This window comes from Lethenteron reissneri, chromosome 13 (assembly GCF_015708825.2).
Source record: "Lethenteron reissneri isolate LAM-NWPU_2019-01 chromosome 13, ASM1570882v1, whole genome shotgun sequence".
Taxonomy (NCBI): Eukaryota; Metazoa; Chordata; class Hyperoartia; order Petromyzontiformes; family Petromyzontidae; genus Lethenteron; species Lethenteron reissneri.
This window is the reverse complement of record NC_083791.1, coordinates 3,272,357-3,285,337: the sequence shown is the minus strand read 5'-3', so window position 1 is coordinate 3,285,337 and position 12,981 is coordinate 3,272,357. Positions and strand designations below refer to the sequence as shown.

The 12,981-nt window shown below is 46.7% G+C and overlaps 1 protein-coding gene across 4 annotated transcripts in view; it reads left to right on the top strand.

Annotated features, from left to right (window-relative positions):
* The window catches only part of GLB1L2 (galactosidase beta 1 like 2), a 73,177-nt gene that overhangs the window by 20,077 nt on the left and 40,119 nt on the right, over nucleotides 1-12,981 (top strand). For all 4 annotated transcript variants that reach the window (XM_061550867.1, XM_061550865.1, XM_061550868.1 and 1 more), the window contains exons 9-11: nucleotides 287-371; nucleotides 1,599-1,736; nucleotides 10,898-10,978. In XM_061550867.1, the coding sequence (XP_061406851.1) occupies nucleotides 287-371; nucleotides 1,599-1,736; nucleotides 10,898-10,978 (304 nt within the window). The remainder of the gene's footprint in view (nucleotides 1-286; nucleotides 372-1,598; nucleotides 1,737-10,897; nucleotides 10,979-12,981) is intronic.

Below are 12,981 nucleotides of genomic sequence, written 5' to 3'. Positions count from 1 at the left end.
ACTCCGAAGGAACGTGTTTAACTCATTGTGGCAAAGCTGGCAATCTGAGTTCAATTCCTGCACGCAGCCAACAGATGTGATGAACATCTGCACGTCTGGGCCTCTGATAGGTGAGGTCAGCATTGGTGGGCAGGCATGGTGCTGGCCAACCCCATCCTTATTGTGTGCAATGTTGACCTTAATGTGTGCTCGCTAACAGCACTTTGCTCCAACAGTCTGTATGGCTACACGGGGGATCTATGTATTTGGCTTTGTGCATTTGTCTTTGTGCATTTTATGAATGCAGCCAAACCTTCCTAAAATGGTCATGGAGTTCTGGACGGGATGGTTTGACAGCTGGGGGAACTACCACATGGTGTTCAATGCTGACGGTATATATATATATTTAATATATACATTGTGTTTGCAAACATGTGCACGTGTGCTGCGTACGATATTCATTTGCATCACTGTACAGTATTGGCCTTTATATATGGATTTGCTTTGCAAACATTAAGTCTGACAACACATGAAGGGGCTCTTACATCAGGACCATATCCATCATGTTCCAATTGATCATTTTATGCTCAGTCAACCTAAGGGACACGCAACCCAAAATCAGATACCAATTTCTACTGGTGAACTTATCGGTGGAATTAAATCCACGTTGCTTTACGTCGGTGCAGTGTATAGACATTCATACCATAGGTTCATACATGTGTACATACTGTGGGTATGAATTGCTTGCAACTTACATTTGTCAATAAAAAGTTATATTATCCTTCCATTTTTATTATTATATGCAGTCTTCGGTATGTAATGATGCACCAATTAATCAACAAAAATTAGTTCTTGTGCTCATGATGCAAACATTGAATTGTTGATGTGAGAGTTGATCATTTTAGATGTATGGACGTTATATACAAACAATATGCTCATGTTACATTCAAGTTAGTGTAGTGAAGAATATTACAAGTAAGACAAACATAAAAAACTATGAGGCGGTAATAAGGAAACAGTAATGATTCTTCATTCTGACAGTTCATCAAATCGCAGTGTAAAGGGGTTAGTGTTGTGTCATACCTAGTATATAGCATTGGGCTGTAGACTTATTACGAAAAAAATGCATTCATTTTTTAATAACCAATATACTAGGAAAACACATTTATAACTTATTTGAAAAAATTACTACAGCATTGCACTTTGACATATTTATTTTGGAAACTTTTCAGAAACATCCATGGAGATCATTTGGCTGCTATACATTTCCACATGATAAGCCTCTTCGTTGAGCTGTCAATTGTAACGAGGTCACTTCTGAAAAATAACGAATAGCTAAGTGGGCTTTACCTAGTTAATAAAAACTGTTTAGTTTAATTAATTTTAGTGATTTGCTTTGTTTTGTTGTAACTTTCTGACCTGCCCCTACTGGACATCTGTAAAAAAAATGAGCTTCATAACTCATTGGATTTCTCCAAGATAAATTAAGATTCTTGATTCTGAATACTGTGTGTGCTGATTCTAACTTCAACATCATCACAACACCAATATCCTGGTATTGTCACTACACAAGAAATCACTGCCATCTTGTTAATATGTTCATGCTTGTCCTATTGCAGCACTGATTGACAACATGAAGAAGATACTGGACCAGAAAGCATCCATCAACCTCTACATGTTTCATGGAGGAACAAACTTTGGATTCATGAATGGGGCTTTGGAGTTGCCATCATATCAACCAGATATCACCAGTTATGGTGAGCGATGAATCTCATCGTTACATCACTTCCACCATCATTGTCATCTTGCTCATTATCATACTCAACATTCGCATCATTACTACCACCAATATCGTCATCATAATTGTCATCATCATCCCCACAACCATTATGATCAGTACCACCACAATAATTATAGTAATGAATATCAATGACTCCACCATAACCATTGTAATAAAAGGACTCAGACACTTCTTTCTGTCTTCGTGTCCTTTATTTGGGGTTCGCGTTCTCCTTCCCACACGGCACTCCTCCTGAGACTCTCTCCCTGGCAGCCCCACATCTGCCTTCGCTCCCGTAGCCTTCCACGCTCCTGCAGCTCCGCTGCAGGCTCTTGGTACAGCCCTCTGGCTGCTCCCCCAGCAGCTCCATCGCTGCTCCCTGTTCCTCCGTGCGTGGCGATCTCGCCACCTCCCAACGTCAGCCCTTCGTGGCCTTTATGGCTATCTCGCCATCTCCTACCACAATCCTCCACTCTCTCTTCCACCCCGCTGGCTGGCGCCGTCATGAGCCCCTCAGCCACCAGGCTGAGGCACGGCGACCACCCAACGTCTTCACCACCCTTCACTCCCCCGACTGCCCCAGATAGCTTCCTGTCTCCCCGCTATAACTTCTCCCCCACGTCACCCTGACTCCTCCCTCTCGGATCGTCATATCCGCCCCGCCCATTTACGCCCGCATTACACTACCCTCCCCCGTAGAGAAAATCCCAGCCGTCCTCGGCTGAAACAGAACAAAATAATGCGGGCGAAGGCATCACAATCAGGAGTCCCCCAGACACAACGGAGATTATAACAACAACAACACAAGCAACGAAAGGGGAGGTATCAGGAACTGGAACAGAACACCGGCCTGTCCTCCGCGCAACAACAACAAGAATAAGAATGGCACAATGAACAACAACGGCAACTGACACGCAAGAACGGCCAACGCGCACAACCCAGAATGTGATGTTTTAGTGCGTGTCCATGTTGCAGTTCCATCCGCTCGGCTCAAGTCCAACGTCAAAGAGCAAGTGGTAGAGCAGAATGACGAACGGCGCTCAATTGCTCCTTCAAGTCCTCATCCAGCTAGCACACCAGGTAACACCCAGTGCGACGGGAGCTGAAGAATCTGTGACGAGAAGGAGAATCCAATCCCCTGAGGCACAGCACAACAACGCACATCCGCATGTCGTACACGACAGCCACCCGGCCTCAGGGTAGTGGAGATGATGTAAATCCAGCCCGCTTAAAAAAAAACTCCCCATAAATACCCAAAATAACGCAATGGATGCCCCAGTATTTACATTTTAACAACAATATTATTTACACGTGACAACAACAACAACAAAATTTCCTGCTCTTACCCACCAGCAGTCCTCCCTTGAGGACCAGCAGACATCGCACGTACACAGCATGTACCCACGGTCACTCTCAGCAACCCAACAAAACGCCTAATCGCACACCCTCGCGTGGAGAGAGCCACGCTCCCCAGCGGTAACGTTTAACTCGCCCTAACCCCCACCGTGGTCGTCAACCCACAGCAACATCCACTGACCATACTCTCAGCTAGTGCAATTTCGGGGATGAGCAGCAACTCGGCCACGCTCCTCCCTTACTATCCCATCAGAGATGGACACACACCAGCCTCGTATAGTCCGATGCTTTATAGCCCAGGGAAGGTTCATCCCCCGGCAATGCCAGACCCCCTGTACTCCCCCCACGGGGCAATGTTCTCTTATAGAGACAATAACACCCTAACCCAGATCCCGTGAGCCCCCGGCACACCAGGTTCAGTCTGCCACCGCACAACTGAACCATGACTCCCCGAGCCATATGAGCACATGGCCCATTAGTTTAAGACATACCACGGAGGTTTCGCCTCCGGGCTGTCAGGTCAGCCATCAGCCATAGGCCGATGTGACCACAACTCGTGCATCACCCAATCAACAATGGCAGGCATAACAGATGGAATATTTGCCCCACCGCGGTTTTTCCCGCGCGCTCAAAATGGCGGCCCCCTTTGCCCAGCGCGTTCGCGCAATATCTCGCGCGCACTCAAAATGGCGGCCCTTTCCGCAAAGCGCATCGTCGCCATACCCCGCGTGCGCGCAAAATGGCGGCCCAACGTGCGAACACGTGGCCAGTTTTCTCCATTCGTGCACCCCAGCTTCCCTTAGCTGGGGGTCACAAGACGCATCCCCCGTCACGTTATAACAACCCCACCAACGATAGACGCACAGCCCCAGCTTGCTGCGCACAGCTGTCATATCGTGGAATTTTTAACCAATATTTTACCAACCACATTGGTTACACAACCCAACTCGCCAAGCAACTCGTGGCTGCATGCAATCAACCAATACACGACGCCACTTGGCGCCCATTTACGATCCCATTAGCATTAACATCTAAGCCACCCACAACGGCGTCATCGCGCCCCCCCATTTTCAAAAAGCTCAATTACCCCTATAATATACACGCAATGTCGTGTGCACAACACCCATACAACCAAATTTTTGGGTCCCCCTCTATAATATACACGCAATCTCGTGTGCACAACACCCATACAACCAAATTTTTAGGGTCCCCCTCTATAATATACACGCAATCTCGTGTGCACAACAACCATACAACCAAATATTTGGGTCCCCCTCGAATTTGTTACCAATTTCCAACAAGTACGCACAATATAATAACAATCTCAATTCCAATAGTCAACCACTGCATCGCACCCCATAACCATACAGAACGGTATAACGGCACATGCAATCAGCATATCGCGATCACACGCGTACATTTAAGCACAATAGCAAGCAGATCTGCAGGCAACCAACACACCATTAATCCTGTCGTAACTTTGCAGCAACAACACAATTATTCTCTCTCTTGCAACAATCGCATCGCACACAGCACCTCGCAGCACAATACACCAAAAAAATATATATTTTTTCAATTAAGCCCATCGCACAAGGCAACCCACGAGATAATACAGCGCAAGATACCCGACGCTCCCAAGTTAATAATTAACTTCACCATCAAGATAACAACTCCACGCAGCAGCGCACACACACAATTTGACACTCAGCAAATACAGCAGACTCTCCGTCCATTCTCAACACACGCACACACTTATTGACACCAAGCAACAAGCAGATAGCGCGTTCATCGTTATTACACACACATACACACAGTCCGAACCGCGCTCCGCACAATCGAGTCATAAGAGAAACCCAAAATAGCCCCCCGGCCCTCGAAAGATGAGTGAGGTGTGTGTTAAGGCCGGGTGCGTATCGTTATGACTCGCCCGGGGCTGCAGCAAGAAGAGGACGGCAGGGTGGCAACTTGAGACGCCTCGCAGAACTCGTTCGGCGACTTGACGGCTCCGTTGTCACGCACCCGAGCCAGGACGGGAAGCTCCCGCCCCAGCAGCTGCAGCATCGGCGTCTTCTCCTCGCAGCACCCCCTCGAAAAACAGCAGCTCACAGCAGGCTGCTCACCCCGTGGCACCTCCAGATGGCAGCGCAAGGCTGCCTCTCCGCCGCGATGTTGAAGATGGCGGCGTCCTCCCGCCGCGGTGAAGACAAGATGGCGGCTTCCCGCCGTTTCTCCCCTGCCACGCCCAAGATGGCGTCTTCGTGCCACGTGGCAATGGCGCTGGCAGCGCAGGAAAGGCAGAGGCCTGCGGATCACCACCGGGCCTCCCCGACGTCGTCCTCGGCGTGGTGAACTCACACAGTCGCGCCAGCACGATTTTCAAGGTCCCCATCTGCATCACCATCTGTCTCCATCGTAAGTTGGCATCCTCCGGCACAGACAGGTCCACCGACGCGGCGACACCTTGCTCACCCGGACCCGTACTCGTTCCAGAACGGATCTCCTCTTCCATCGCAGGCAGGTCCACTGTCTGAGGAAGGTCGTCGTCGTCGGATGATGTAGCAGGAATATTTTTTTTTTTCTTCTTTCTCTCAGTTGTTTTGAGATGCCGTTTCACTTCTGACTCCAGTGTAATAAAAGGACTCAGACACTTCTTTCTGTCTTCGTGTCCTTTATTTGGGGTTCGCGTTCTCCTTCCCACACGGCACTCCTCCTGAGACTCTCTCCCTGGCAGCCCCACATCTGCCTTCGCTCCCGTAGCCTTCCACGCTCCTGCAGCTCCGCTGCAGGCTCTTGGTACAGCCCTCTGGCTGCTCCCCCAGCAGCTCCATCGCTGCTCCCTGTTCCTCCGTGCGTGGCGATCTCGCCACCTCCCAACGTCAGCCCTTCGTGGCCTTTATGGCTATCTCGCCATCTCCTACCTCAATCCTCCACTCTCTCTTCCACCCCGCTGGCTGGCGCCGTCATGAGCCCCTTAGCCACCAGGCTGAGGCACGGCGACCACCCAACGTCTTCACCACCCTTCACTCCCCCGACTGCCCCAGATAGCTTCCTGTCTCCCCGCTATAACTTCTCCCCCACGTCACCCTGACTCCTCCCTCTCGGATCGTCATATCCGCCCCGCCCATTTACGCCCGCATTACACCATGAACATGAACATCCCAAATATAAACATTATTCACATCATCGCAACCATCATCATCATTATAAATATACATCCCATTTGCTGTTGGCTGTGCACATCTGCTGAATAAGTGATTTTAAAATGTTTTGGTTGGAGAGCTGCAAAGATACAAAGATAAGGTACAAAAGAGTAGGTACATTGACTGAATCTAACAGCATTTTGTGGAGTCATGAATCACGAGACCATTGCCCCAGTACAGACATGTAAGCTGGTTTTGCTACACACAGGCACATTTCCCCCCCCCCCCCCCATACATATTCAGGATATTTGCGTTGCTGCCTCCATAATCTTATGTGAGCATTATCCCTCTGAGCCACCCACCCGTCAACATTGCATTTTTTTTAAAAATACAATACAATATGTTTTTACAAAGCCGTCTAAAGACATTGCAGTGTAGTGTGCGATGCGCACTGGGGAAAAAGTGACCTCATTTGAGGGTGGAGATACATGGGAATGTATGGGGCTCTGGGAAAGAGGGATTGATGATTGAATTAAGGACTTATTGATGAGCATACAGCTTAGGCGGAGGAGAAGAGAAAGACGGTCTTAAGTCTGAACTTGGATCAGGGAGATAGAGTTAGCAGTGGAGAAATCAAGGGGTAGGAATTCCAGACAGCAAGAGCAGCAGAGAGGGAGAGACCTTTCATCGAGCTGAGGTTAACTGAGGATTTTGGCAGGATGTCATTAGGCCACAAGCCCAGACCAAATATTTCACGTGTCAGTACCACCCACCTGAGGTGGCGTCACATTAGTGGCCAACAACAGTGCGATAACCGTTTCAAATTTATGAGTTATCAAATAACATGCTCCTAGCAGTGGCAAAATGAATTGGCACAACTGATCTTTTGCTGCCAAAGAGGTCTTACCACTCTGCTCCGGCCCATTGACTATTGGCAGCTGCTGGAGAGCTTGTCGGGGAAAGTAGAGTGATGGAGGATGGAGGCAAAGGTGATGGAGGCAGGAGATAATCCATGGAAGACCTTCAAAATATGTTGATGGTCATCATGTAATTGATCCAGTTTGAATTGGGAACCAGAAGAGAGATTTGAAGAGTGGATTCCTTCTCTGAACTTGTGACATCTTTATCAAAAGTTGCCCATTGCGTGCTAGTGGCATTGCACAATTCACAAATTTGGAAAGGGCCTGCAATTTGGGTAAAGACATAATAATATATCTACGGTTACTTTGTCCATTATGCAAAAGGCAAGTGGAGTCTCAATGGGCCCTCGCCCAGTTACATTTTGATTGATGAGCCGTTCTTGACAACCAACATTGGCCAAATTGTATTTAAGCTATAAAAGGGTCCTCGTTAAACCAACTAATCAGATGTGCTGAATAAGCTCATAAAAAAATCCATTTGCCTGTTTTTTGGGGAGGCCTTTCATTTATCAATTTTATGTGTGGTCCACAAGATTGTCTTTTAGTGATTATTTTGTTTTACAACATTAATACCTCTGCTCAGACATTACCGTGGAAATCAAAGGAGCGCCCATCCATGCTAAAAAAATTATTGTGCAGCACAAGCTATCACCATAGATGTAACACATTCACTGCACTGCTCCACACGGTTGATTTTCAACTCATCCCATTCTATTACCACGCAGTGTGGTGCTTTATACATCTTAAGGAACAAATGTCTGCATTCTGTATGCAACCTTTGTTTAAAGAGGATTACTGGGACATAATTTATCTGTAGATATATGATGCACACATGGTTTGTATGAGCTTATCGGCTTGTGTGTAGAGCCATGCCGGTGTGTATGTGTAGTGTATGCGAGCAGCGTTGTTTAGTGTTGAGTGCACTGCGCTACGAACCCAGTGACCCAAGTTCGATTGCTGGCCATGGCTCACATCAGTGGTGAATATCTGCACCTCTGCTATGTCGACTCAGCATTAAATGAGTACCTGGTGCGGTGTGTAAACAGCACCGGGGAGGCAAATGCGGCATGGCGCGGTGCTGGTTTTCATCAATACTCACGAACAGCACTTACTCCAACATCCTGTGTAGGCTGCAAAGGGGATCTTTGTCTTTGTCATGGTGGTGTAGGGTTGGTACAGTCTGGTAAGCCTGGCTTTCCAGGTTTCTGGCCATGATGCATTACAGCAGTGCCAACTGGTATTTGAATTTGGCCTGGGCCCCTTCTAAGTTAACTGGACAGAAAATAACTATTGGTGCAACTGGCCGTGTTTGTGTGTTTGCAGTCGCATATTTGTTATCCCACTGCGCTGCAAACTCCATGTCCTAAGATCGATTCGCAGTCACGGCTCACATCAGTGGTGATTATTTGAACCGGTCGTAAGCCTCCCCTAGGTATACTCAGCCTTAATTGACTAAACTTCATGCGATGTGTAAACGTCAGCACTGGCGGAGACAAATTACTGGGTGGGGCATTGGCTACACCACCCCCTCATGTGCCATGCCTGCCTTCATAGATGCTCGCTTACAGCACTTGTCCTAACTGTGTATGGCTATAGGGGGGTCTAAATCTTTGCCGTTACCGTCACTTTGTGGAAAATGGCAGCCGTTGTATGGGAACCAGTGATATGGAATGGTTTTCACACTCAGCTGCAGTGTGTCTGTTATTGTTTTCAATCCATGACTGCAAAATATCTGAGGCGGGTTACATCTGCCTCTTTGCTGGACTTCCTTTCATTCAATTCAGCCTTGCATTATTACCCGGAGCAGTGTGTGAGCATCACCACTGGAGAGACAAAGCTGCCAAGGTGTGGTCCGAGCCACTTGAACTCCAGGTGTGCTGTGCTGCCCGAATTCGGCGCTCGCTAACCGCACTTGCTTTAACGGTCTGCAATATTAAATGGGGCATCTATTTAGTGGGTGCACTTGTGTAATGATCCCTGAATTCGCTGGTTGAAACATGTGCAGTGGTTTTTTTCCATACTTTCCTTACACGGTAAAACAGGAAAAAGCAGCATGTTTAGTTCCTTATTATTTCCACAAACTATTTTCACGGAGAAGTGCAAACACTTGCCAGAGCGTAAATCATGACATTGGGCACATACAGTACTTGTCATTTGAAAAACGTACGAGAAAGACGCGTGCACGATTATTGTTTTTTAAATGCTTTATTTATTATAGTTTAAAGAGAGATATTGTTACTGTTATTTAGATCTGTAGTTCAGACTAGGATAGAATTTGATAATACACTGCAGAGGAAAGGCTGTCTCTCTAACAAAATAATGTCAATCTGCTGAGAGAGATAGAAAAAAACCTGTTTTACTCAGAATTCAATACTGAATTCAGAATAACCTTGATGAAACCAGAGGTGACTGGGTGTCTTAGATGGCTAATTCCATCTCAGATCATTGAGGTGGCCCTGTTACATTTATGATTAGATCGCAGGCATCTGCCCAAGACAAAACTGATGCTTACACATGGCACCAGGTTCCTCCCTGTTACTCATTGAGATTAACCATGTCATGTGATTCAGATCCTTCACTTTAACTCGCTGAGATCCCATTGGCGTTCATTGTCTTGTGGTTGACAATTTATCCAGACAAGAGCCCACTGAGATACATTGTCTTGTGACCCACACGATCCCCATTGTAAATTGTACATTTTATTATTTCCAAAAATGTTCAAATTGCACCTTGCTTTGTGACTGCATCAAATTTTACGCAGTCGAATGCTTCTTAATAGTTAACAAAGGCCAGGCACAATGGTATTGTGAGTGCATTGTCTCATTCTATAATACATATAAAATCCCTCACAGAAGACGACAATAGAAATAAGAAATAAATATTGTCCCTTAAAATGTGGAATATTCCAGGCTCTTGTTTGCCATGACACTCTATTGCAGGGCATGTGGGAAGGTCGCAATTGAATGGTGTTTCGTAGGTGCACACTAGTCAAGTGACATGGTCCTCTATGTGCGGTTCTCTAGCAGAGTGATGCACTGCTCACTGCGAGCGTTCCACACTTGAACGTCTTCGTATAATGAGATGGTGTCCATAGCATCGCAATGTAACTGGGAGGGATAAAAGCCCCACAAACAAATACATTTTAAAATGTGCATGGAAACATTTAAAATGTTGGTTGATGCTCCCTTTGTGTTGTTCCCAATTTACGTAATTTCTCGTGAGGCCTTGTAGCCTGATTGCACACATTTTTTGTTTCTTTTCAATTGGCAGGTCAATAATTATATTGTTTGCTGCTTCTCTGAGGACGTAATGTCAATATTTGTTGTCTACCTCTGTTTAGTCCCGCTGAAATACTCAAACGTTTTTTTCCTATGTGAAGACTTGCTCCTACCCATGGAATGTATAATTTCCATCATTGGCTAGGATGTTTAACAGAGATTAGTACCACCTGAATGATTTGCATGAGCAGAAAAACACTTCAATTAATCTCACTGTATTCATAAATTTAACATGTGCCAATGTATTGAAATTGTCTGTTTGATATTCATTCTGTAAAATGCTCACGTTGTCAATATAGAGCATTCCAAATATCTCTTATGTTATGAAATACACATATCCTTTGACCCAAACTTCTTTTGTTTATTTCCTTAAAAACTATCACCAATTCTAACAAAAACATCAAACGAATGTAACGCAATGCCTTGTTCCATTTGCCATTGCAGATTACGATGCACCACTGTCAGAAGCTGGAGACTATACACCCAAGTACAAGAAGATAAGGCAACTACTGATGACTCAGTTCAGTAAGTGTAACTTTGTTTAGTTTCTCTATTTATATGACACGCCAGTGTGGTCTGCTACAGTTTTCATGAGACGAGGCATTGACCAGTGTGTATCATCTCATCAAATACCCAGAGGTGTATTTAGAAAGTGGGCCATTATGTTCTAGTGTCATGTTTGGAAATTGCCAAACATAAAACGAAAAATTACTGCAATAAATATGGGATGATTAAAATGTTTTTTTTTTAAGGAGAGGAAGGATAAGTGGTTAGCAAAGCAGAAATTATTAGCTGTTGATAATCTCCACAATACACTTGAAATGAAAATAATGTTAATGGCTAATATTTAAAGAAAATGTACATTCATGAATACACATGTAGTGAGTCCAACTGAGTCGCAAACGTTGTTCATTAGAGGCAACACTTTTATTGTAACATCAACTCACTAACACTAAGGGGTAACTGCCCCTTCACCAGATCCAGCCTAGGGTGGTGACCACCCAGCTAACGGCACTACACGTAGGAGTTACAGCTACGAAGGGTCGGACCCTCACTTGGGTCCCCGACCACGTGTTGATGCCTCGTAGGATTTAGAGCTTCCAGCTTGTAGACGTGGAGCTTCAGCTTGTAGACGTGGAGCTTCAGCTTGTAGACGTGGAGCTTCAGCTTGTAGACGTGGAGCTTCAGCTTGTAGACGTGGAGCTTCCAGCTCGTAGACGTGGAGCTTCAGTTTGTAGACGTGGAGCTTCAGCTTGTAGACGTGGAGCTTCAGCTTGTAGACGTGGAGCTTCCAGCTCGTAGACGTGGAGCTTCAGCTTGTAGACGTGGAGCTTCAGCTTGTAGACGTGGAGCTTCAGCTTGTAGACGTGGAGCTTCCAGCTTGTAGACGTGGAGCTTCAGCTTGTAGACGTGGAGCTTCCAGCTTGTAGACGTGGAGCTTCAGCTTGTAGACGTGGAGCTTCCAGCTTGTAGACGTGGAGCTTCAGCTTGTAGACGTGGAGCTTCCAGCTTGTAGACGTGGAGCTTCAGCTTGTAGACGTGGAGCTTCCAGCTCGTAGACGTGGAGCTTCAGCTTGTAGACGTAGAGCTTCAGCTTGTAGACGTGGAGCTTCAGCTTGTAGACGTGGAGCTTCAGCTTGTAGACGTGGAGCTTCCAGCTTGTAGACGTGGAGCTTCAGTTTGTAGACGTGGAGCTTCAGCTTGTAGACGTGGAGCTTCAGTTGGTAGAATGCAGCGACCCCGGTCCCTCTTAGGGACCCGCCTTATATCCCCCTCGGGTCGGTGCCGCTTTGCCCTTGGCCCCGCCCGCCTTCTCGAGCATTCTAGCTCCCTCTCCATCCCTGTCGAGAGCTCTCCCCGGACACGTGATCACCCCCGAGCCCCCCACCTGGGGGCCTCTCTGTTGACACTCCGGATCACGTGTCTACGGGGTCAACCAGAGTGCCATGGCCCGGGGCAACCCTGTCCCTGGGCTGACACTCTCCCGCTCTCCCTGGTGGGAGCCCGCACTATACACTATGCGTGGTGCCCGCGCTATCCCCGCGCTCACCAAGCCCCGCTAGGGCTGGTACTACACCCGCCCACGGGGTGTACGCAATGACATTACATCACACGCCACGGCCCTCTCAGGCCGGCACCATACATTGACATCCCTGATGTCACTACACACAGTTTAACAAATTGCATTTGGTGGGCTGTAGAGTTCCGTTAAACTTAAAACCACATGCAGTCCCTTAATGTCTGTGAAAAAAAAATATATATTTTAAATACTCCCATCATGCAGACTTTTAATTATTATTACACTCTAAAAGGAAAAAAATCGTGCTTATCCCATTATACACACGCAGATGGTTTCTTTGATCGTCAAGAAATGGGCTCGTTGTCCCACCCACCAGCATAAAATATGTTGGCAGTTCCCCGATTATGATCTGTCCATTGTGGAATTTCTTCCCAGCAAGCATTCAGTCCTATGAGACTTTACACACATTTAAAAAGCACTCAAACCCCATCTGCTTTATTGTGCTCAT